At 39.4% G+C, this 24,962-nt stretch overlaps 4 protein-coding genes across 7 annotated transcripts in view; 2 read left to right on the plus strand and 2 right to left on the minus strand.

Moving 5' to 3' along the window:
* The first annotated feature begins 302 nt into the window (after nucleotides 1–302).
* On the plus strand, nucleotides 303–6,593 carry dffb (DNA fragmentation factor, beta polypeptide (caspase-activated DNase)). Its single transcript, XM_020612464.1, has 7 exons — nucleotides 303–483; nucleotides 1,628–1,754; nucleotides 2,945–3,133; nucleotides 4,275–4,354; nucleotides 4,468–4,641; nucleotides 4,819–4,919; nucleotides 5,807–6,593. Exons 1-7 carry the CDS (start codon nucleotides 361–363, stop codon nucleotides 6,054–6,056), a joined length of 1,044 nt encoding a protein of 347 aa, XP_020468120.1. The 5' UTR covers nucleotides 303–360; the 3' UTR covers nucleotides 6,057–6,593.
* cunh1orf174 (chromosome unknown C1orf174 homolog) lies at nucleotides 3,046–17,096 on the minus strand. 4 transcript variants are annotated; one of them, XM_020612467.1, is made up of 5 exons: nucleotides 11,442–11,864; nucleotides 9,782–9,853; nucleotides 9,166–9,537; nucleotides 7,906–8,069; nucleotides 3,046–3,174 (listed from the first exon to the last, which is right to left on the minus strand). In XM_020612467.1, the coding sequence occupies exons 1-4, from the start codon at nucleotides 11,451–11,453 to the stop codon at nucleotides 7,914–7,916; spliced, it is 612 nt and encodes a 203-aa protein (XP_020468123.1). In that variant the 5' UTR covers nucleotides 11,454–11,864; the 3' UTR covers nucleotides 3,046–3,174; nucleotides 7,906–7,913. The 4 variants fall into 4 exon arrangements, with proteins under 4 accessions (XP_020468123.1, XP_020468122.1, XP_020468124.1 ...); XM_020612466.1 differs by having other exon boundaries at nucleotides 3,046–3,178; XM_020612468.1 differs by lacking the exons at nucleotides 3,046–3,174; nucleotides 11,442–11,864 and adding an exon at nucleotides 17,013–17,096 and having other exon boundaries at nucleotides 6,706–8,069.
* On the plus strand, nucleotides 12,529–15,315 carry b3gnt7l (UDP-GlcNAc:betaGal beta-1,3-N-acetylglucosaminyltransferase 7, like). Its single transcript, XM_020612463.1, has one exon. It carries the CDS (start codon nucleotides 12,753–12,755, stop codon nucleotides 13,977–13,979), a length of 1,227 nt encoding a protein of 408 aa, XP_020468119.1. The 5' UTR covers nucleotides 12,529–12,752; the 3' UTR covers nucleotides 13,980–15,315.
* Nucleotides 15,404–24,962, minus strand: part of cep104 (centrosomal protein 104) — a 28,839-nt gene continuing 19,280 nt past the window's right edge. The window contains exons 14-24 of the mRNA XM_020612517.1: nucleotides 24,701–24,892; nucleotides 23,954–24,049; nucleotides 23,574–23,640; nucleotides 22,686–22,761; nucleotides 22,355–22,362; nucleotides 22,175–22,308; nucleotides 21,901–22,039; nucleotides 20,391–20,458; nucleotides 18,506–18,593; nucleotides 16,373–17,163; nucleotides 15,404–16,323 (exon numbers count right to left, since the gene is read on the minus strand). Coding sequence (XP_020468173.1) covers nucleotides 17,036–17,163; nucleotides 18,506–18,593; nucleotides 20,391–20,458; nucleotides 21,901–22,039; nucleotides 22,175–22,308; nucleotides 22,355–22,362; nucleotides 22,686–22,761; nucleotides 23,574–23,640; nucleotides 23,954–24,049; nucleotides 24,701–24,892 — 996 coding nt within the window. The 3' untranslated portion in view covers nucleotides 15,404–16,323; nucleotides 16,373–17,035. The remainder of the gene's footprint in view (nucleotides 16,324–16,372; nucleotides 17,164–18,505; nucleotides 18,594–20,390; nucleotides 20,459–21,900; nucleotides 22,040–22,174; nucleotides 22,309–22,354; nucleotides 22,363–22,685; nucleotides 22,762–23,573; nucleotides 23,641–23,953; nucleotides 24,050–24,700; nucleotides 24,893–24,962) is intronic.

A 24,962-nucleotide genomic window follows, 5' to 3' on the forward strand; every position in this document is an offset into this window, starting at 1 on the left:
TTATTTATAAAATATAAAAAACTATACACGTCTCACATGAGTTATTTCGCTGCACTGTTCACAGTAAACCATCTATTGTGTATTGTATTGTATTGAATGAAAGTTTTACAATACATTTTATAGTAATAATAAAGTTTTATAATAATTAATAATAGGCCTACATCCATGCTCCTTAGTGTTACCACAAACAAAAGCTGGTTGCCAATTACAACCGCCAGTAAAATCCCCAGAAGAAAAATCACAGACAATAGAACAAGAGAAACGCTAGAGGGCAGCAACACACCACAGCTGCGTGTAGGAGCTATAGAGGAAGAAGGAATAGGAAGCGGTAGTTACAAATGGGTGGGCACCGAAGGAAAAATGTCTCAACCTTTTAACAAAATTAAATCTGTGAAAATTAGGAGATATAAGGACAACAGAAAGTACGGAGTTGCAGCAACAAATGTGAAAGAGCTGCTTAAAAAAGGCTGCAAGTTATTAAAGGTGAGTTCGTATGTTGTTTGCTGGTTTGTTTTGAACAGTTTTACTTCCGCGGTTTCGTCCAGTCCAGAGCGGTTAAAGTAGAAGTTCAGGGTCATCTTCACCTTGGTAGAGCAAGATGTGAAGGTGCATAAACAAGGGGAAAAGCAAACCGGGGAACACACTTGCAGTGTGTGGAGCAACTTTAATGTAGAACCTTCGTCGGGGTCTGTTAAAAGTATACACCAAAGAGTCCTATAAGTAATACAAGTCTGAAATGTTTTCTACATTTGTATTACATATAGGACTGCTTTAACGCGTTGCTCTATATATGAACGTTGCTGGACCTTTTGTTAGTCATCTTCACATTCGAAAAGACATGGGGAATCTCTCAGCTGTGTATTGTCGGTTTTCTTAACATGATGAATAATCATACGCACACAAAGTAAACACACAGGTTAACTAATCAACATAGTGCCAATCTTCTACTAACTAAGTTCTTAATTCAGTCTAGTATTACTTTGTTAATAATTTTACTCAACAGTATCCCACAGTGTGTTTACATTATGCTCAGACAACTCGGATTCCAAAGAGATACGTGATATATACTGAAGATTAACACTTTATTTAAATTGAGAATAACAGCAGCACACATGTAAAAGAAGTAGGCAGGAATAGTATACAGAAGAGTAGGCAAAAATATACAGACAAATCAATGTTAGAAGGCTGTTACCCTAGATCAGTATGCATCAATCCAGATCAACGTGATATAACTGCTATATATTTATAAGATATTAAAGATAATTTAAAATGTTAGTTCTTACAGATTAAATCCTCCAAGTGAATGACATCGTCATTCAAAGGCAGGCAGACACTGCCTGCTCTCCAGCACATACTGTTAAACTCACTGTACCAGAAAGAAAAGTTCCTGTTTGGGGAAATAAATCTGTTTAAGTTAAGGCAACAACTACAATATGGTGAGTTTGTTCAGTGTGGGCTGGACGGCAAGTGTCTGCCTCTTTAAGAAATAGACATAAATATAACCATTTCATCTGAACAGACTGTCAGTAAAGCTCTTGTCTCTCCAGATAGCATGTAAATTCACTATAAATTGTAAAATAATTAATACAATAAAATATTGCATGAGATGTGTCATCCATATTTCTAGCTGCCATGTCCTGGAGCACATGTTTGTTTGTATGCGGATGGGACAGCCGTGACAGAGGACATTTTCCCAAGTCTTCCTGACAACACTGAACTGGTTCTTCTCTCCAGAGAGCAAACATGGAGTGGAGGTGGGTGATTTGACTTCAGACACAATAAAAAAACTTCACTGAAAAAAAATCAAGACAAAGTGCTTCAATTCTAAATGTATATGTTCTCTCCTGGCCAGTCAAATTTAATAATAATACATTTTATTTGTAGGGTGTCTTTAAAAAAAAAAACAAGGTCAAGTTATAAAACAAAGTAATCAAATATACAATAACAGAATAAAATAAGATCACCATGAATAAATGAGCACTATAAAACATGCACAAATAGCACTACATGACACATTAGGTATGTTCGAGATGACTCAGATCTGTGCAGAATTGATCACCGGCGATCGGCGCACAATGACCTGACTTGATCCCGAGTCATGCTGAGGTGTAACGCCCACGTGGGTAACAATATTCTCACGGGATTGAGGTGGCTGTAGTGCTTGGAGCCAGGTGCCACAAATGCCCAGGCATTTCCCATCATGCCCCGAGCTTTTGCTCTCCACCAACTGCAAAAGCTCATCTGAGAGTCGATTGGTTGAGATGCTGGATCAACAACATGACACTTTATAGAAACATATCATTTCTTGTACAATTGTGATTTTATTAGTTGGTATTTGCACTATGTTAACAGAATAAATGTGTTTGGTGGTGACTTTTATCAGAAGCTTAATACAGTCAGCGTACAGTACATTACATAGTTCTCATATACTGCGGACAGTCTTTGATAGTTCTGCTTTACAATATGAACTGATTTAATTAGTGAAGTATTAATAGTATTAAGTGACACACAAGCCTTTGGTAAGCCAGGTTGCGACATCTGTACAGAGGTGAAGCTGTGGCAGGCTAAATATTTTACTTTTTATAAAATCAACTCTAACAGGATGTGAGTGCTTCTGTGAATTCCTGTACAGACTGAAGGCTGCCAAAAAGCTCCTAAACTGTCGGTCCCGACAGTGGACTTTTGTCACTGCCTCCTGCTGCCACCACCTGCCCTCCTCTGTTTGTGAGGCAGGGCGCAGTTCATCTTGAACCAGCCTAATGACATAATCAGCACTGATAAGCCTGCCCAAAAAGATGTTTTAGTTGCCATGTTAAATTCAAAGCCAAGCACATTGACAAAGATCATTCCAAAACCTAGGTGCAACAATTGAGAAGGCTCTAGCACCTATCATAAAACTATGTTTAGAGCTAGAACCCTTATAAATAATTCCTGTGATTTTCAGTTGCATGTGACATCAGTCAGTTACTGAGCACAGACCAGCAGACCTCTGAAGCCCTCATTGAAGCAGCAAAAGGGCTCATGTTGGATGAGCAGTCTCCTAAGAGGTGTAAAATCCTGGCTGACCTGCTACTGACCCTGGAGGACAGATCTGTGCTGGAGAGCAGAGAGGAGGATGAAGACTGGTTCCAAGGTAAAGAGGCCAGCGGAGACTCAGGCCATTCCACCCTCGAGCTACCTGGCACACGATGACAAAAACATTTTCTCAGTTTGTCATTATAACAATGTTTTAAGGAGATCGTTCTCATGTTATAAGATTATATTTTAATATTAAGTTACATATTTTCTCATTAATACTACATGCCACATTATTAGTCCTTTTGACTGAAATGCCACCATTAAGATAAAGCTGTTGTTTTTAATCCTATCACAGAAAGAAAAACATTCTCTGTCTCTTGTTTGTTGCAGCAGATACTTCTCATACTGCGAGTTGTAATGAACATCAGAGTTGTTAGGGACCATTAGCCTAGCTTTAGGGTTTAGCTCTCGACACGCATCCAGAGTAGTGCGAAGCTGTGAACAGCTGCAATCGGCTTCTTATCTCATTTCCACGCTCCGGGATGAATAGAGGCTTTTGATGGTTGTGGCAAAAAAAGAACATTTTAATGGAAAGAGGAAGTACAGAAATCTGATTTAGAGTTTGAAGGTTTTACTTGTCAGTGATATGATCTGATTTCCTCCTGTAGGTGTTTTTATCCTTCATGATTCATGCTGTATTACAGTGCAGAAATATGTTTCCGAATAAAAGAAATGTCAGGATAGCAGCTGGATAAGGACTCTGTGTCAAATGGTGACTTCAAAGATAAGAATATACTGTTGGATGCCCCAAGATTCATCTAGAGAGATTGTCCAGGCAGTTAGTATATTCTTGCTTTTTACAGGGCTTTTGATTGAAACCTGTTATCACAATGTCCCTGTATCTAATATTATTTTCCAACATCATTTCAAAAACCCACCCAGATTGAGTATATTACCCAGGGTTGAGTAACTAGTGAATGAATATGTATCAGCTGGATACTGCCACTGTATGTCAGCGTGTTGGTGGTCCTGAAGTGATTTATATGAATATGGCATCAGAATGATAGATACAATAAGAAAGTAGGGGTTGTAATTGATTGAGCAAAGGAAATGTGTGATAGAAATATGAGGATGTCCTTTACAAATGCTTCACTAAACACAAACATTGACTCAAGCCATCTGTAGTTGATCTGAAAAGCGGGATTTCATTTCAGGTGTCGATGCTCGATTTGCTGAAAAGCGGAATTTCATTTCAGGTGTCGATGCTCGATTCAAGACAAAGTCTGCTTACATGAAGTACAACTGTGAAAGCAGGATACGAGGCTACATGAAGGAGGTACAACAGAGGCCAGCAGATGTTTAGCTCATTAGACCTGTTATTGAATCCTCCTACATCAGGCGTTTGGCATACGGTCTAACAGTTTGGGGGCTTTTTGTCTCCCTTCTCAGGTAGATGATGCCATCAAAATTATTCAGAAAGCCAAAGTCAGGACAGAGTTTTTGAAAACATCCAAGCGTCTGGTGGAAATGCTGAAAACAGCCAAGTACAACGGCTGCTACTTTGACAGGACTGAAAAGGAGCTGGATCGCCTCTGTACTCAGCAAGGATGGTTTACCTGTAAGGTAGGACAGGAATAAAACCACATACCAAGGTGTTGATAGTTGTACTGGAGCTGAGTGAATATACTGCAGACTACTGTGTCAGGACTGGACTGACCACATACAATGTGGCCAAAAATGCAAAGCACTGGACCTGCTTTTGACCATGGTTACAATTCTTCCTTTGTACTGCCTCCTCAGGGATCATTTGACCAGGACGAGTGCCAGTCTCGCCACTCCATCAACCCATACAGCAACCGAGAGAACAGGATTGTCTTCAGCACATGGAATCTGGACCACAGGTTAGACACTTGCTGGCTGTGGTGGACATATTCAAAAGCAATCGGGAAATAAGCTTTTTGACCCGGTGTCGTCCTCTTATCATGAGATCTGGGCCTATGTAGGCACATTTTTCTCTGGCTAAAGTGAAGCTAACTCAAATCACACCTCATGCAACAATATAGATGTTGCAAATATCTTAAAGTATGGCTTGACAAATGTTTTTCTTTTAACACACTGGAAAAACTTGCAAACTTAGACTAAAACTATGGTTTTATTTTAGGTACAAGCCTTTTCTTTGGAAGTCAGGAAAAGGCTGGTTGCTACCACATTCTTAACCAGTTCGTGGTGACTTGCTATACATGACTGCTCCCGCACAGTCTTCTTAGGTCAGACAATGTTTATCATGGCACATTAGGATTTCTTACAAACTTAAAACTAGAGCATGGACTGGGCCACATATTTCTATCCAAACCTCACCCATGCCCGAACCCGACAGGTTTATAGTATATAATGTGCAAAACCGACCTGAGCCCGACAGTTGTTTGTACAGCATTTTCCCCTTCATCATTAAATAAAGCAGACATTTGAGTGCTCTAGCCATCCAGCCTAAAGTTTGACCTATACGTATCCGAACCTGACCCAGACATAATTTCTAAATTTCTGTCCAAACCCTCAGGTACTGACGGGTCCACACTCTTTAAAGCCTTTAACCAGTTATAGTTTTTTTGATAATTTGACATTAGAACAAGTATTTGAATGTGAACTTCATGGTTTACACAAGGACTTTGTTTAAACTAGGAACTATTAAACTCTAAACTAAATAATGTCTCAAACATAGAATCTTTATTTCCTAGCATTAAGTAAGGTTGAAAGATAAAGTTAAAACATTTCTTCATTGTGTGTCCAGGATAGAAAAGAAGAGGGCAATCATTCCCACTCTCCTGGAAGCTCTACACAGTCACAAGAGCACCGACATCAACCTGAACTACTTCTACCGCCTGCTGTTCACCAAGGAGAACCTCAAGCTGGTTCACATTGTGTGCCACAAGAAAGGAGCTCATGATCTACTCTGTGACACCAAGAAGATTTTTAGAAGAACCAGCAACACTGACAAAGGATGCCAGAAGGCCAAAGGGAAGAAGAGGCGCTTGGTGTGAATATTTTTATTTTTTTAATGAAAAACTGTTTTTATGTTTGTGTGAGCTGTGACAACAATGTATTACAGATACATTCTGTGAAGTCCGCTGTAGCAAGATCAGGTCGCTTCACCGTTTACCCCACCTGATTTTTTTTTTTTTTTGGTACTTAGCTGTTTTCTGAGCTGTTGTACTGTGCAGAACTTTAACACAGACTGGCAATGGTTGCTTAAAATCATGAAAAACATTTATTTTTATTTTGTGTTGGCACAATGATGTAAAATGCATTAATTTATTACAATGACATCTCACTGTATGAGTTATTCGTTCAGTCCAAAAGTTGAGTAGGAGAATATGAAAAGCATTTTGCATAAATAAAGCAGTAAAAATCTGGACGGTCAGAACAATCAGCTATATACAAACTTCTACAACAACTGTGAATAACAAGTGCAATAGATAACTGGGTTACATTGTCAGTCAGGTTTATGTTGGTAAATGGTCTTATACTTGTATAGCGCCTTTCTATGCTTTTACAGCACACTCAAAGCGCTTTCACATTATTCGGCCATTCACCCACCCAAGCACTCATGCATTCACACACTGGTGACATCACTGGGAGCAACTGGGGGTTCAGTGTCTTGCTCAAGGACACCTCGACATGTTGACTGGACAAGCCGGGAATTGAACCGCTAATCCTCCGGTTAGGAAACGACCCGCTCTACCTCCTGAGCCACAGCCGCCCCATATTACCTCAGTTTACGTAAACACTGGAGACTCACCAGAAACTGCTTTTAGTCATAATGTATTTCTGTGTATTAATTTGTCTTGTTTGCAAATATGAACAGGAATCATATCAGGGAAATTAATTTGCATTGATATGTACACAGACATATGTGTTATATATTAAGAAGCTGCCAAAAGCTACACAAAAGATGTGTTGAAGCGGATTATTAGACACTCGGTGAACAATGACTATTAGGCACAAAAATGCTGACTTGACATTCATCTGAAATAACCTGTGATATTAAATACTTTTTTTTAACTACACTTTGGTTTTCTCCTTCTGTATCACATTTATACAATCTGAAAATGCAAATATATCACAATGCTGCTTTTGTGAAAATGTGACTTTTTGACATTTGTCAATTTAATTCAGCACTGCTAAAAACCTGCCCTAAAATGATGAACCAATGTGTTATGATCTGTATTTAAAGTGCTGTGCCAACATACCTTCCACTAAAACCAGTTACAAATGAACCAGGAGCATAGATTCAGCAATAAAACATAAACAAGCTGTACTTGATGTTAAAAAGTGCCCATGTTAATCCATTACTGTAACTATGTTCAAGGCCAAATGTAAACAAGTTTGCATTTTGTGCCTTTTTGGACGGTCCTCGTTATGAATCTTGAAGTTTAATCACTGAGAAGTTGCTTTAAAATGTATTAAATACCAGTGGGCAAATCTGGTTACATTCACATTAAAGCTCAGTTCTGATTGGTTAGTCAGACACTGAATGTTGACAACAGTCAGTATACATATGCACATGCACAGATGAGTGAGATGTTTTAAAAAAAAAAAACTTTCCATCTGACCATTCTGACAGCAGTTGCAGAGTCAGAGATCAATTTAGGTCCACCAATGCAACTGGCCCAGATCCGATTTGACTTTTTCACATATCCATGAAATCATGAATCAGATCTGAGTTACTTGGAGGAAAAAGCATGTCATACATAGTCTTATGTCAGCAACTCATCTGACAATGGTATTTTTAACAGTTATTTTCTTGACAGCTGACGAGGACTGATTTTATACAAGTGCCAAGAGGCTTTATGTCCTTCCAGAGACAACTGTTTTGAGCCCACCACTCACCAGTACTGTTACCCATCACTACAGTAAGTGCCTCCTCTGTCCTCTCGGTGCACACTGCTGAGGCCCACCTCCTCTTCATCGCTGTCCTCTCGTGCATAGTAATGACGTCTCCTGTTCTCCCTTTGAGCACTGGCAGAAGTTGATGATGAGCTTTGGGGAAAGTCCTGTGGGGTAAAGAAGCCAAATTTTGGAGTTCAACATGACTTTCAGCTTAAAGACACTGTAAAGAATTTTTATGCCTTTACTATTGTAGGTTTTATCAGAAGACATTTTAGTCCATTTTGACTTATGATTCATCCTACAATGAGCCTTGAAATTTAAGCTTGACAGCTGATTTTTGAACTTGGAAACAGCAACTGACAAACAATCTCAAGGTTCTCTCTGCACTTGTTCTGGAGCTTTGGAACGTATCATACAAAGCTCATCAGCAGATTCCGGCTACTTGTTAAAATTTTGTCGTAAAATATTGCTCGTAGAACATACTGTACAGTGGAAAGAAAACATAAGTGAACCCTCTGGCATTGTCTGCATTTTTGTAAATCATGGTCCATGGATATGTGGAACAGGGTGCCCAAAGCAGAACACCGTGGAGGAATCCGCTGCTCTCCAAAAATAAATAAATAAATAAATAAAACTGCACCTGCAACACTCCAAAGCACTAATGGGAAAACATTCTATGTACTGATGAAACTAAGATTCAGCTGTGTGGCAGGAAGATGCAGCAATGTGTGGTGTAAAAAGGGCAATGTAATAGTTCAAAACTCTGACAAATAGTAGGCTACACAGTGAGAAAATTACCTGCTACACATGAAATGCATGTATATGTACAGTGTATCCAACCTGCGGTAAAACGGCAAATACAAACTACATACGCTTCAAATGGAACTGCGCTCAGCAGCACTGATGTAACAGATATCCTCCTGTTTCTAGTACCTGTTTACATTTGTAGAACTACACATATTGCATTTCATTTTAGCTGGAGACTTCTAAAAAAAAAAAAAGAGAGAGAGGAAGATGGCAATGTAAAACTTCAATACGACATTTTTATTGCCATTTAATTTGTCATTAAATAAAAGTTACAAAAGTCTCTGTGTATGCTGTCAATTACAATTCTTAGAAAGAAAATCAGAATCAGCCAAAACTGGAATCAGCCCAAAACATTGTAATTGTTGCATGTCTATTTTATTACTACACAAACCTGTTTTAAACAACATAATCCAACTACTGACTCAGTTATTGAGGTAAACTAAAATGCCTCACCTGTAGAGTGTCCAAGTTTCCAAAGAACTGCTCCACAGGAAGAATCTGATTGCTGTCATCATCTGGGAACACGTTTCTGCCAGTTTCTTCATAATCCATCTCCTCAGACTCCTGTTTGTCCTGGATGTCGTTCACTCTGCAGCTGTACAAATCAAACCCCGACGTCAGCTCGTTCTCTTTGCCATCCTGTTCTTCAAGCTCTGGTGATGCTGAGCATTTCCTCCTGCCTGCAGACTGGTGGCATTCACAGCTGATGACAGAGTGTCTTTCCATTGAACTGGCTCTCTTACTGTGAACACTGACTACTGAACTGCTCTCTGCTGCTGAGTGTGTCTTTAGGTTTTTCATACATCTCCTCCTTGTAGTAGAAGCCTGTGACACAAAGTTAAAGACCAGGTTTAGGATGATGCAAAGGGGCAAACTAATCTACAGGTACCCAAGATTAAACATTTAATGGCTGGAAACAAGTAAATGAGCACACCATGGGGACTTTAAAGAAAACATTATTCAACTTAAGAGAGATTCTCACCGAGGATCAGCAGCAGATTCAGTACAAGTGCTGTATTTACTTTCTCTTTATAAAAGCTGTTCTCTCCTGTATAAACATAATACAAACCTTTCGGGAGCTTTTCACCTCAGAGCTGCTTTTCCTCTTCCTGGACTTTAAGTTGTTGAGTTGACCAGGCATCTGCAAAGCAACATAATGTGGACTGTTTATTACTTTGTGGCAATGCTCAATTATACCAATCAGTTCACAAAAAAAATGTGAGTTTCAATCAGCAGGGATGCTACTACTAATCACCCACTGCACTTCCTTAGGTTCATGATAGTATCACAAGCCAAGTGATTTTCCAAAACATAGCCATCTAAAAGAGTAGGTTGATTTCAACTGGACAAATTTTTTTGTGGGACCCAGTTTTAACACCACCAAGATGCTGGTATTTCTACCAATTCCAGCAAACAGATAAACGTAGCTTATGCACACCAAGTGTACCTGTGTGTGCACTGAATGGCAGCCTACTCACCATAGGCGTCATTAAACCCCTTTTACTGGGGCCCCAGTATTGATCTGCTGTTATCCAGTAAACTCACATATTCAGGTCTTAACAAGCTCTTGTATTTCACACAGGTCAAATGATGTCTGTTTTATGCACATTTAACAAACAGATGAACTTGAGGCAGAAAAGGAAAGTGTGAAGGAAACTGTCAGTGCAGGAACCTCTATGGAGAGCGTAGTGTAACCAGCCTTCCACAGCACTGATATGTGATTAGATTGTTGTTTTGTTTTTTATTAATGACTTGTTGATAAACTTGCTGTGAAAGTTTAAGTTTGACAAATTAAACTGGGGCTACTTGGCAATCAAATTATGATATCGTGAAATGCAGAATGCAAAAAAAATGTGCAATACAGGGCCAGACTTTTGCACATGTTGAGAATGGTCTTGATGCATGTTGAAATAAATATTTTTATTTTACCAGTAGTTGTTTCACTTTCAGCAGCAGCAGTATGGCAGTGGAATAGTGGGCTAAGCAAAGGAAATTCATATAGCACATTTCATTCACAAAAATAATTGTGTTTTGAGTAATGGGGAGGTCTGTGCCCCATTAAGAGATGTATGTCTAGCAACGCCCTTGTTACTCACAGTCATGTCATTCAGTATATTGATGTTTTGTATAGTTTACTTTAGTCAGCTCCAGACGATGAGGTAATCCTGTCAGGACATGTCAACTGCACACACTTTATTAAAAGCGTCGAGAAGTGTCCCTCTGTAGCCTCCGCTTACCAAATCTCTCCCAAAATACTGACAATTTAACGTCACATTACTCATCTGCCATCACCCAGTTTACTCCATGAAATGTTGAGCTTTACCCCACTAACGTTATATATAAACCTTTTAGGAACATATAAACCGTGCCGAATAAACATTAACAAAATATAGTAAACAAATTTGGCCTTTTAAAATAATAGCATATGTCCAATAACGTTAAAAGGCTTTTGTCAGTTCAAAGCAACACATAGCATTGGTGAATAAGCTATCATGGTACGAGGGATGTATGTAACAAAAAGGGTCAAATAGCCAGCGACTCCACCCCTGTCTTTGGTTCAGTAACACAAACATGGGAAGATTATGGGAAATCCTAAAAACTCACTAAAACTACCAGAACTGTCTGATATTCGATCTTGACATTTGAGCTACGAGCTAATAATGCTAGCAATATAGCTATGGGCTAATTTACTTAGTGTCTGTTAAGCTGAGCTAACGTTAAACTCTTACCTTGTGAATCATTTAACAGGGTTATGCTTGTTTTTCAGCGATATTAAAGTTTTCGAATGTCTTGTTCATTATTAGCATTCAAATAAACTGTCCTGGCTGACTACAAACAACCACGGTGACTGAACGATGTGTGGCGAAGTTGTCAATCTCGAGCACGCTCGGTGTATTTCATTTTCCTGATTCCGAGGTTCCCTCGAAGGTCAGACCGTCTCTGGGTGTTTCCCACTACCTTAAAACGCCTCCTCGTTTCCCACATACGCGTCTTAGCTCAGGCAGTTCCTCGAAATGAGAGAACTCGAAGAAATACATTTTAATGAAAACGACTCATCCTTTGCTCTGATTCCTCATGCACAGCTGAATCTGCTGTCAGTCCGCAAGTGTATTCATTCACCGCAGTTTTTATTTGCGTAGATGATGTGATGCGCTGACAGATAATAGACCCAATAAAGGCAGCGGTGGAAGCAGCTACTCAGATTGATTATATACGTAAAAGCAGTAATAAGCCTACTACCACATTTTCTGTGGATCATGCTGAATTTAATTGCAGGTTTTATGTCTGTTTAAATATATATGAGAAGATTTTCAGAACTGTGGTTTTGGTTTAACACATCAGGTGGCAGCCGACGGTAACAAAATATAAGAAATGACCACAAGAGGGTGCTAAAAGCTTTTCAAATCTGTGATCCAACAAGTGCCAGCTCATATAGGCTACAGGCTATTTTTAAGTAATTTTTAATGGCCAAATTCCAAATGCGCATTTAGCAAATATACCCTTCTCTTTTTGTACTTGAAAAATTAACTTGAGGTTTTCGAAAATGCTAATAAAACAGTGTTTTGGTGTGTACAGTATTTCGTTTGCTCTCTATGTTTGTTGTGTTGTGTTTTTCTACAGTACTGGTCTGTACCACAGGCAAAATTGTTTACTCTATAACGTTTTAGAAAAGTTTAAAAGTGCTTTTTTTTATTTCACCGTTTATCATCTGTGGGCACCTGGTGTGTTTGGGGGTGGGGGGTGAAAAATGGGAAACCTGCTGTGTGGATGGGTCATTTGTGGGAGGAGATATTTAGGAGGAGGTGTTCTGAGTGAGAAAGACCAGCTCAACACTCTGTCTCTTTAGGCTCAGAAGACAAGAAGCCTGGGAACATGCTGCCAATATGCGCCCCGGGCCTACTTCAGTGTCTGCGTACTAGTGGCACAACCTCTGATGTCCAAATGAGAAAGGGCGGTGGTGGTAGATTCTGTTTGGATGCACAATTGTGAAGCACTATGAAGGCAAAGGGTCCAGCATCTGAGGGTCTCTTGACGTCACTATGAATCGCTTTTTCCGAAGAAAGCGGGTTGGTCCGCTGAAAAGCCTACTGAGCCTGTGTCTAGTTTTTGCGTCTCTTCTCATGATCCAGAAGTTGAAACCATCAGATAAAGAAGTGGAACATAGGAGGGATACCGGTTGGTGCGGCTCCGACTGTTTTTCATTCAAGAAGGGAGTCGCGAAAACTACTGTAGGGAGCTCAGACACTTTGGTGTTTAGAAAGGATTTGGATGCGCAAGGGGTTTCCGAAAGGACTCCGTCTTCCTGGGACGCACAGGTTCTCAAATGCACAGAGAACGCGTCGGTAAGGAACGAGCACTGGTTCCAGCACTTGAACCCAAGATTTCACCAGTTCGTACTGCACAGACACTGTAGATATTTTCCCATGCGCATCAACCACCCGGAGAAATGCGTGAAAGAGGACGTGCATCTCCTCATGGTGGTCAAGTCCGTTATTGAGCAGCACGACCGGCGGGAGGCGGTGCGCAAAACCTGGGCTAAGGAGCGCACAATGGATGGGAAGAAGATCAAAACGTTATTTCTTTTAGGAAGCCCAGTGGCTGGCAAAGACACCCATAACCTCCAGAAATTGATCGAGTACGAAGACCAAATCTATGGGGACATCCTGCAATGGGATTTCATGGACACCTTCTTTAACCTGACTCTAAAAGAGGTCAACTTTCTGAAATGGTTCGATATATACTGCTCTGGCGTCCAGTTCATATTCAAAGGTGATGATGACGTGTTTGTGAACACGTACAACCTGTTGGAGTTCATCCACACCAGAGTGGAGGAGCGCAAAGAGGTCGACTTGTTTGTGGGGGACATCATCAGCAATGCGACCCCCATCCGAAACAAGAAAAGCAAATACTACATTCCCAAAGAGCTATACGATGCGCCATATCCTCCTTATGCCGGCGGTGGGGGGTTTCTGGTGTCCGCCCAGCTGGCAAGGAAACTATTTGTGGCCTCGGAAGAACTACAAGTCTACCCTATTGACGATGTGTTTTTGGGGATGTGCCTGCAGAAGCTTAAGTTAGCCCCAGAACGGCACCAGGGCTTCAAGACCTTCGGCATTACCAGACTTAAGCCTAGCTCAATGAACAACGAGCCCTGCTTTTACAAAAACCTCATAGTAGTGCACAAACTGAGCCCGCAGGAGCTGATCGAGATGTGGAGCATGGTGAACAACAATGACCTGATTTGCGCGCAACGTATCATCATATGATTGTCAGTTTATATGACGTAGACGAATTTACCAAAGCCGAACTGAATACACATAAGACTTGTTTTTAAATTGATGATGATGATTATGAAGCCACTACACAGGACTCCACAGTGTGCCATGTCAGATTGTACTCTCATGGCTCTGTTGTCTTACATCTGAGATCCAATGTTTCTTTGGCTATATGGCTGTAATGTTTTTTGTGCATTTGTTAATGCATAAATAAGACTTAAAACTAGAAACTGCTGTTTTTCCTCAGAATTTCCTGATTTGGGGATTTCAGTGTGACTGTCAGAGTGAACTATATGGACTCACAGACAAGTGATTATTTTATACAGGAATTGTAAAAACCTATTAGTTGTTTTAGTCAACCCTTTATTTTATCTTGTAATTGTTAATGTATTTGAATATGATTTTCAGAGGCAGGTCAAAAATCTAAAAAACTAAAGGGCTGTAAAACTGTTAATCTGTGTATGACAGCAATGGTGATCCCAGGGGGTGGCTTGGTTCCCATGTAAAATTACTGGTCACCCCCCCAACACAGACAAGTACGAAGCCCCAGTCATTTTAATTCTTTGCAGGAAATTATGTTTGTACATGATTTGTTGACAAAACTACTGAAATGGAAGGTCATGATGGTTGTTATTAAATTATAGTGTATAAATCACCAAAATTATAAAAGCAATAAAGAAACTGAGTATGAAATCTAATGTGTTTTCCAGTTGCATCAGAACTTTAGGTTCACTATATTATTCTATAGAATACAGATGCAAAACTGAAACCACTTGTAGAAGCTGTAGCCACCTAGAGTCTTGACATCTGAAATACAATTTAAGTTGAAGGCTGTGATACAAATACAAATGATGGAAGACAGTTACAAATAATATGAAATATGATATGCTAGATATAAATGAAATCTTTATTATTAGCCAATAATTAATATTTATGTTTAAACAACCCACACATTTCATTTTATTGTTGATGATGCATTCAAATTGGAATTGATAATTAACAATTCCTTGGCTGACCTTGTGTGGATATGATGATGTTCACATAAGCTCAGCTAAGGAATTGAACAGTATGAAATTAATTTTACCCTATACCAACTTTCCCTTTCTATCAACTTACATAACCTGAAATTCCTCTATGCTGTTTAACCTTGTAGTATGCCACCAAAATCTAACTGGTCCCACCTGGCCCCGCCCACTAAATATTTACCTGCAGGCACTGCAGCATGATAGTGTAATAAAAGCGGACTGCTTTGTCAACTGTGTAAAAATGCTATGAATACTGAAGGGTCTGATTTAAGTTGCCTCATGTTCTGCAGGGATGGCCTTAACCTAAATACGTATTTGTGTTTTAAGTGTTAGTTTCACCTGTCCTCAAGGCTGAAACAGCATTTTGGCATGTGAATCACATCTGCAGTGTTCACCTTAATTTAACTTTATTTAAGCAAATACAGATACATTTGCAGAAAAAAACTAGTAATTTGATATCAACATATTTCAGAAAATACTGACTACTGTGTACATAAAGTGCAATAAAATATCCACTGTTACAACAATCTTCAATACAGAAGCATATTAAAGCTAAAGTCATGGATTGGAATGTTCTAAACTAAATGTACTCTTTTTTTTGTATCAGCTATAGTGAAATTGTTTAGCTGTATGTCCACGACAACAGTTAGTACTATCACACACATACAGTAAATAAAGATTTCTTATGTTACAAAATCCGACACCCCTTCAGACTGCTTTGGTTCAGTGTTATGTCTTGGCTGCATATAAATCAAAGATACACTACAATCAACATCATCATAACATTGTGTAGTACAGCAGAAGTAGTAACATTTTAGTAATACATATAAATCTTAAACATTAAAGTCACTGAAGTGCTCAAAATTGTTGTAGTCAGCCAATGTTGTGTCCAGCCAAGATCAAGTAGATCTGAGGAAACATCCTACAGTATTCGTTCAACTGCAATCTCTCTGTCTCCATCACTACATTAAGATTGTCAGTAAGCATTAAGCATAAGTATAAACTTTATTGCCAAGTATTTAAAAATACAAGGAATCTGACTCCAGCTCAATGGCCCCATTAAGAGGAAGAATAAATTAGGTCCATACTGTACTAAAATTCAGCAGTGGAGTATCATCTCTTTGGCAAAGTGGTACTTTAGTCCTTCAGTATAGTTTTTAAGACAAAAAAATGAAAGGAAAATGGCAAACAGATGGCAAACCGTGAAGCTGACAGTACAGCTATGCTGAGGTTGTTGATGGCTTTGGGACTGAAGCATCATCTGCTAGAATGTCACCAAAGGACACTAACTAAACTAACTAAACGTCTACCTCGCACTACTGTTTCTACAAAGAGAGGAGTGACTAACTAAACGTCTACCTCTCACTACTGTTTCTACAAAGAGAGGAGTGTTTCTATCAGTGTCAATGCAGATTAGATACAGAACTAAAGAACTGATTCAACAAAGATTCTATGCATTTACATCCTGAGTTTTACTGGAGGATCTGGGGTCTAATATGAGAAATGAACCCTGATGGTGACAGTGACATCGGATTTATCTTAGCTTGAGCTAAGATAAAGTTGCATTATGGGAAGTGTCACTGGAAATTGACTCACACCAGGAACTAAAAGTCAGGTGATCGCTGCCATTGCAGCTTTAATTTTGAACTTTCTTTTCTTAGTTACCCAACTTGGATGGCAGTATGATACTAAATCAGTGGACAACCCCCTTTAGCTGCCCAGTTCCCATCTCCTAACAGCAGTGAGTGATTCAAAACAAAGCCTCTAAAACCAGATATTGTCAGTAAACAGTGCTTGTTTCACTGGTTTGGTGTGTGATTTCAGAGATAAAAAGACTGTTCCAACGACATCTTATTTTGTGTATGTCAATCGCTATTCCTGAAACCACTTTCTATATGCCCTTATGCAATTTTGGACCAAAAAATATGCAAGTGAGGTGTAATTGCTCAAGGGATGATTGCTGCTATTGGGTTCTTCCTCTAAGTATAAGAAGAGTCACCTGGGTGCTTCAAACCAGTTTCATCACTTCCCTGCTGTATGTCCTCTGGCAAAGGGTGCCAAGGATGGGATCCGGCTCCCTCGGCCAATGGGACTGCCTCTGGCCCCGACCGACCAGGACTGCTTCAGCTTAGCTCCACTGACAGCCCCGCCTGGACATATACAAACACACATACAAAATGACATCCTGACAGTAAACGTAGAGCTTTAACATAGAGGTAAAACACTGTATTGTTATTTACTGTTTACATAACACATCTAAAGTAAAGGTAGCAATACCACTTGGTAATATAGCCTGTTACAAATATTCAGGTATAAATATGAAAAAATAGCACCTGCAAAACAACACTAAAGTGCATCTACCAATCGTGTTTTATGGTGGAAACAGGCTGCATCACCTGAAGTGAAGACCACTAATATCATACAAAATTATTAAACTTTTATTGCATTAAACATGAGTCATGAAGAGAAACCTGGCATGGAGCTGAGAGCTCACTGCGGGTGGGGTGGGGGGGTCAACCTAAGCCGCATGTCTTTGGACTATGGGAGGAAGCCAGAGTACCCAGAGAGAACCCATACAAGCATGGGGAGAACGTGCAAACTCCGCACAGAAAGGTCGCAAACCCAGAACCTTCTCGCTGTGAGGCAACAGCGCTACCCACTGCGCCACCATGCTGCATCTGGCATCAAGATGACTATGACAAGAACTGTACTTTAAGAAAAAAATAGCCATTTGGCTTTATAAACTCACCCTAACTACAAAAAGCATGGTTTTTGTGTTATGACATGACTGTAGCATTTATAACCATGATTGTAAAATATCACTCAAATGGCTATACAAACTATAACTAGCCTCCAAATGACATTGGGTACAGTTTTAATACTCCTCCTGCTGTATGCTGAGGTGGGAAGTGTCGTGTATAGAATTAATTCACAGGGAGAATCACTGCAGTGCCAATCATCATTTATTGAACAATATATTGTAATATGGATTGAGAGGGAGAGAAACAGAACCACCTGGATTTCTCTGCAAAGTTTCTGGGGTCTGTCTGTCTTCTCAAGTCTTCACATTCACCCATGCGCTCTTCAAGTCTCAGTCTGTCTCAGTCTAAGTCTCTTCAGCTTTGCAGCATCATAAAAGCTATCTATTTCCCAACTTCCTCCATTGTCCAGGTCATACCCTTCCATCAGGCCCTCTTCCTGGTATCATTTCTCTATTTTTGGGAAACCCCTACAGCCAGTTACTAATAAACAGGAAACTGGACCCCATGATCATGCAGAGAGAGAAGTACACAGAAGAACAGAGAAATCTGACCATACTTAAAGTTTAACTAACATTGGCCTAATAAGTATTAACTATATCAAGTTTGCTTTTACCACTACAGAAGCCATAGTGGAAAAGATGCAACATAAGCCAACAAGCACTTTTTATAACTCACACTGAACGCCAGGGAGGTACAGTAGGTGTAAGCAGAGGGTGTATGAATGCTTTACCTTGTGATTGCTGGATTCTCTGGGACACCACAGTCCTGCGTGAGTTTTGTTTACAACCCTCCCTGCCCATGAGGTGAGTTTTCCAGGCCTGAAACAGGAACAAAGTAGCTCTGTGAGCCCGATCCTCTTGCAGGTAGCTTCTTGATCAGGACAACCATGGATGACTGTAGGCCCAGTCAAGAACCAGTGGGTGGCCTCCCTCCCACTAACATTGCAGTCTTTCATTGGGTCTATGCTCGGAGCTCTGGCTGCAAGTGTGACTGTTGATCAGTATTTCTTCACCAGATTTTAAGGATGTGTGAGGTGGCAAACTGCATGTTGTGAATCAGATTTTGAATGAGAACACAGACGAGTTATAGCTAATAATGTACATTCTGACATAATCTCTGCATCTCTTATGTTTTACTGTACACAGTAAGTGGTTTGGGAAGCCTGAAAATGGCACAATGTTGTCAGATGTTCATATTTAATCACTCTCTTTTGTTTTGCTAAAACTGCTGGCCAACAACAATACTGACAGAGACTCTTATTTATGATAAGCACAGTAAACAATACCAATCTTTAAGGCTACATTCCAGCTAGACATGCCAGTTCCACTACTGTACCTGCTGTCTCACCGTGACAGCTAACTGGGACACTGGAAATCAAACATAGCTATCATTAGTGATATTAGATACACCCATGCTTTTACTGCTACATGTATAAATCAAAATGTCTGCTGGAAAAAAGACCGATTTAACACTAAATCAAAATACGTAAGCTATACTTCTCTGTGTGGATTTAGATTTTTTAACATGATGTTCATCTGGCCTAAAAGAAAAGGAAGAAAACCTGAGTTTGGACAGGTGCTGCAAAAAAAGCATTATCTAAGTTCCAAATAGCTTGGAATAAAGCTGCATGGCTTGCACTGTCCTGTCTATTAGGAGTGAGGAAAGGTACAGAGGCAATGCATGCCAGTCTCTCATGGCTCAGAGAGAAGGATAGGTTCGCATGCAGTTTACTGAGTTTCTTTAGGAATATATGTTACAGTAAACAACCGACTGAGTGTTTGTACTCAATTAAATTACCAGCTGGGCTACTAGGTGTGGCTTGAAAAAAAAAACCCTAGAACAGATGCCATGCGCAAATCAGTTCTACAAGTTACCATCTGTGATTATTGAAGCACCCTGTAAAGCAGGTTTTAAAAGACTGATTAAAAAACACATTAAAAATAACCCTAACATTAAGTGACTGACTTGAAAGACTTTGATGCAATGTAATTGGAAGTTGTAGTTTAGTTTTAGTCGATTTTATTGACATGAGTATGTTTCATAAATATGTTAAATGTCATGTTACATGTTATGTTTCGTTGTGTGTGGACACCAAGAGAGCAGTTAACTGTTAACAGTTAATGGGGATCTGAATAAATAATAAAGACTCCCTGCCAAACTTATGTCTTCATCACTTGCCAAGTCAAACCTACGCCGTTGCTCAAAAAACATAACAAACTAACAAAAAATAAAATATGGGGTTTCTCAATTACCCGCTTTGTTTAGAGTGTTATACATCTCTTTTCATCACTACATATATCATTGTTTACCTATCTATGGATGAGAAATTTTAATTAATTAATGCCGTCAGTTAGTTGTGCTGTCCACTTGCGACACAACACCAGCAACAGGAGCTGTGAGCGTTCACAAACTGTCCTCTCATTTTTAGGAAGAGACTCTCTGGTTTTATTATTCAGAAAAAATACAGACTATTTCGAGTTATAAGGGGTGACAAGATAATCTAGAGGTACTGAAGATTAAACATTAAATGGCTGGAAGCAATCCATGGGTGTGACAAAACTAGTATGGTTGGATCTACCTGTATAATCGTATAAGGTGCATTTACAGGGTCTTACCTCCTCCCCAGCCAAGAAGTTGTTGTGACACAAAGGACAATGGTTCGAGCTTTTTGCAGAAATGGAGGCTAAAACAGAAATATGATACTTTATATGATATAAGATACCTTTTATGCAGAAAAGGTCACATAAACACTGCAGAGAAAATGATAAGATTACACCATTAGAACATCTTTTTTTATATATATACACAATACCCCTTTGAGGACTGGGAACACATTCTATCAATTCAAATTTCTGTCTACTCACTTACAACCAAAAAGGGTAAAAAAAGGCTTCATGTTTCTGGTAAAACAAAAAAAAAGCCAATTATTTATTGAAACATGGCTGGTGTAAGCCTTGCATTACCTGGCTTTTTATCATATGAATACTGGGCCTCATTCACCAATACCTTCCTATGTTTTTTCTTAAATCTGTTCTTGAAAAGTGTCCTAAAAAAGTCTTTCTCAGAGCCATGACTTGTTCTTCACTATGTTCTTAGGATAATTATTCCCATTGCCCTCATGATATGAAATCACATGCCAGTCATTCATCTTTAGTTCTGATAAACGCCTGCCAATTCCTGACATGTCATTGGAGCACTGTGAAAAAAAAAGCAACCATTGACAATGTCATGAAAGGAATGATGAAGTTAAATGGTCTGTTTGGTGTACTGTCCCTTAGAGACCCTTAGCTCCTCCCACAATGCTTTGTGCTCCTCTCCGTTTTATTTTTATATGCCACCATTACATGTCACTAACTTTGTGTCTCCTCTCTCCCATAGCATGTCTTGTGCTTTTTCAGCAGGTATTCCTGTTCCATCATTGACCACATTAACCTATCCAGTGACTGTTTGTTGTGTTCGTTGGCTCTTGTTGCTTTTCTTTTCTTTTCTCTCTCCTCTCTCCACTCACCCCAACCAGCCGAGGCAGAAGGCGGCCCACCAACAGCCGGGCTCTGTCAGAGGTTTCTTCTGTTAAAGAGAGTTTTTCCTCTCCACTGTCACCAAGGAGGATTTGTTGGATTTTCCCTCTATAATAGTGTATTGTCTAGACCTTATTATGTAAAGTGATACGTTTATTGCTGTGTTTTGGCGCTATACAAATAAAATAGAATCAAATTACTAAGTCTCAGGTGAGTCATCACCAAAGCATTTCGACACAGACCTGTGCCCCGCGTCAGCAGTTTCATGCTTTTGGCTATCTTTTGTCTCAGAGTCAGTCACTGTAAACTTATGGAGCACATAACACATTTAACCTGCAAACACATCATCTTGCCAGCTGCCTCCGACCTGAAGCTCTTTGTGTCAGCTACTTTTATTTTGTGAGTGCTTTCTCCTTTGCTCTAATTGAAATGAAAAAGTATAAACAGACAGGCCACAGAAAACACACTTTACAACAAAGTCACACAGCAGCACAGGTCGCCTGCAGTGTAAAACCTTCAAGTCAAATGATATTAATGATGAATTTTTGTCATCACTTCAACCATTTTCAGAACATTTCCAACAGCATGAAAAAGTGAGAGAACTCACGGTTGCAGGCAGGACCCTGGACATGGTGAGCCAGCTCTTCAGTGGTCACGGCCTCTGAGCAGCATGGGCACTGGCTGAACTTGGACCTGTTTTCACATTCACTCAGCAGGTGCTCCGTGAGGCTAGCTATCTCGACTACCTGAGAACATAGTGCAGAGCTGTACACAAAGTCTTCATGCTGCATTACTTAGGTGGTGATTAAACAGCCGGGCAGATGTCCTCTTTACAAGAGGATTTAAAAAAGTGCATACCTTTAGGAAAGGTAACACTCTACCTGTCTACATTCATCACAGCGTCGCAGCATAGGACAGTGTTTCCAGTAGTGAAGGTCCAGTCCATCTTCCGTGAATGACTCATCCTTTTTACCGCAAAAAAAAAAGAGTGTAGGTAGATAAGATAGATAGACACCTAGTATGCATAAAACAAACACCTACATTTCACTCAAAAACTGCACATTCACTTCTAACATTGAGTATCACATATGTTTAAAAGAGAAGTGCTCATAAATGACTGAGTGCGATTATGGCTTTAGGATAAAAGTTTTTCAATCTGTCGGTGTGTGCTTTAATATAATGTAATGTGTAAATGCTATCAGGTCAGAGCAAAGCAGTGGAAAAGTAATAATGAAAATAATACACAAAAAGAAAGTTAAATTAACACCTCAGCTGGAAAAAAAATTCACAGCATGAAAAACAGACACAAAACTAAATCTGTGAACCTGGTACTCAGCTAATATGCTTAAGTAAAATTATTTTCAGGTTTTCATTGGATTATGAGTTACTTACTTGTCCAGATAGCTGACAGATTGATGGACATCTGTGCTGCTGTCCACTTTCTTGTTCTGGGGCAATTTTGTGACAGCTGGAAATTAAAAATAAAGTATATTTTACTTGTCATGACTGCAACGTGAGGCCACAATTTCAAGTACCAGCCATGAGATGAGAGTCTGCTGAATGAAAAGAAACGCAGTACTTAAAAATAACTTAAAGCTTTGATTAGACTTAAACCAAACTTGCAGGGTACATAACAGTTAATAGTGCTCCATAGCTGGGAAATAGGTTATGTTCAGCTTTTAAGATATACAGACATCACTATAACTAAACAAAGCAAGTAATCAGCAGGATGCTTATGTATTTATATTGTTACGTGTCTCATCATTACATTGCCTTCAAACTGCGTTTTTTTTTTTCTCTGTTATTGGCATGTGAAGACAAGTACCTTACTTGGAGGTTAAGTGGCTAAACTCTTGAGATCACTATTGCTGGGGAACTGACAACAAAAGGAGATACTGTAATGCTCCCTGTCCACTTTGGAAATGTGAAATGATTTGGGTTTTTTAAGTTTCAGCACCATGCTGACAAAACTAAAATAAATAAATAAAAACAATGAGAACGACCAACTACCATGGGCTGTCCCACTTTATGCCATAAAATTTTCTCTTGTAAATTTGTGGGTAATATGAAAGGTCACTTTTGAAGGCATTGGTGCTAGTGCTCGCCTGTCTCAAAAGACTACATCAGCACCATATTGCTGATTTGTACCATAAAACAATGCAATTGTGCTTTAATGCAATCCAAATCAGGTCTGGTGATGTTCAGTATAAAGGGATGCCCTGTAGAATGAGTAAGTACTGCAGTGTGACGTCCTTCCTTCTATTGAGCACGTGTACATACTTCCTTTGACAGCTTTTTGGAACTCTTTCTTGGCCATTTGTCCTTTGGTGCTTTCATCGCCTCTCTCCTTCACAAGCAGACAAAGAATTATTAAGTATTAGAAAAAAAGTTCTAAAAGACATGCTGTTACTCATCTGACAGCTCTAAACTTCAACAGTGACTTCATACAAAGACACTTACGGTATACAATATGTAATAACTGGCAGAACTCCCAAGACTCTAATATAATGTGCCTGTGATGTTATTTGTACATGTAAATAACTGAGATTATAAGTTCCTAGAGAGTAAAACTTCCAGCATGCCTGTGTTGAGTCATAATTAGAAATTAGGAGCAATTATGAAAGGTAATGTAATTGCAGTCTGATGACAGCACCACCTACTGTGATCTCTCTTAAGGCAGCCAGCTGCTCCTGAAGAGAGTGGATCTCATCCTTCTCCTTTTGCCCCTCCTGCTGATGAACTCCTTTCTTCAAAGTCTGGGTGAAAAGTGACATAAGATGCCTCTCCATAAGAGTTATTTTGCTATTACAGTATGTCGTCTTTTTCTCAAATTGTTTTTCATCCTCAAATTGTTAGTTACTAAGTGTACATGTCATGTTACTATATCATTTGGTTTGCAGTTTTCCTGTCCCGTGACTTCCTGGAACCTGAGGCCATAAAAATAAGATAAAAATCTGGCACGGGAAACTTATTTAACCAAAAGAGTTAACCACAAACAAGACTGCTTGGCTGGCTTAGGCAAATGAGGAAATCAGCTGTCTGTGTTAGACAAAACACCACGTTGTCTTCCTCGTTAATATCAGCTTAAACATTTTTTAAAGAAAAAACATGATGTCATGCAGTCTCCTCTAAAAAGCTGAGCTCTTTTCAGCAATAGCATGTTCCCATCTGCTATTTTTCCGCTGTCCACCTACCAGCTGCTCCTCTCAGACTACAATCTGACTAGAAAAAAAAAACACACTTAGCACAGCAGTCAAATGCAAACAATTTTAACACACATAAATGCCAGAAATACTACATTTTAATATATAAAGAGATAATGGATTTCAGGTATTTCTGATTCCCTCTCTTTAAGTAAAGAACTCAATGAGATTAATTTGAGATTTAAAAAAAAAAGTACTTCTTGCCTGAGTCTCCACTACCTTTCCGTCAATCTTGGCAAATCCATCAAAGAGGGTTCTGTAGAGGAAGTTCTTGTTCTCTGTGGATGGAAGGTAGTTGAGAACAGCACTTCTGTGCTGCTGGTACATAGACAAAATGATGCGAACTGCCAGCTCTCGAACTGATGGTGAACTGTGCTCCATCGCTGCTGTACAGAACTGAACAGAGGGAAAACAGGCTTTTATTATCCTGTGAACAATGAGAAAAAATTCTGATTGACTGCATATT

This window comes from Monopterus albus, unplaced genomic scaffold, assembly GCF_001952655.1.
Source record: "Monopterus albus unplaced genomic scaffold, M_albus_1.0 scaffold126.1, whole genome shotgun sequence".
Classification (NCBI taxonomy): Eukaryota; Metazoa; Chordata; class Actinopteri; order Synbranchiformes; family Synbranchidae; genus Monopterus; species Monopterus albus.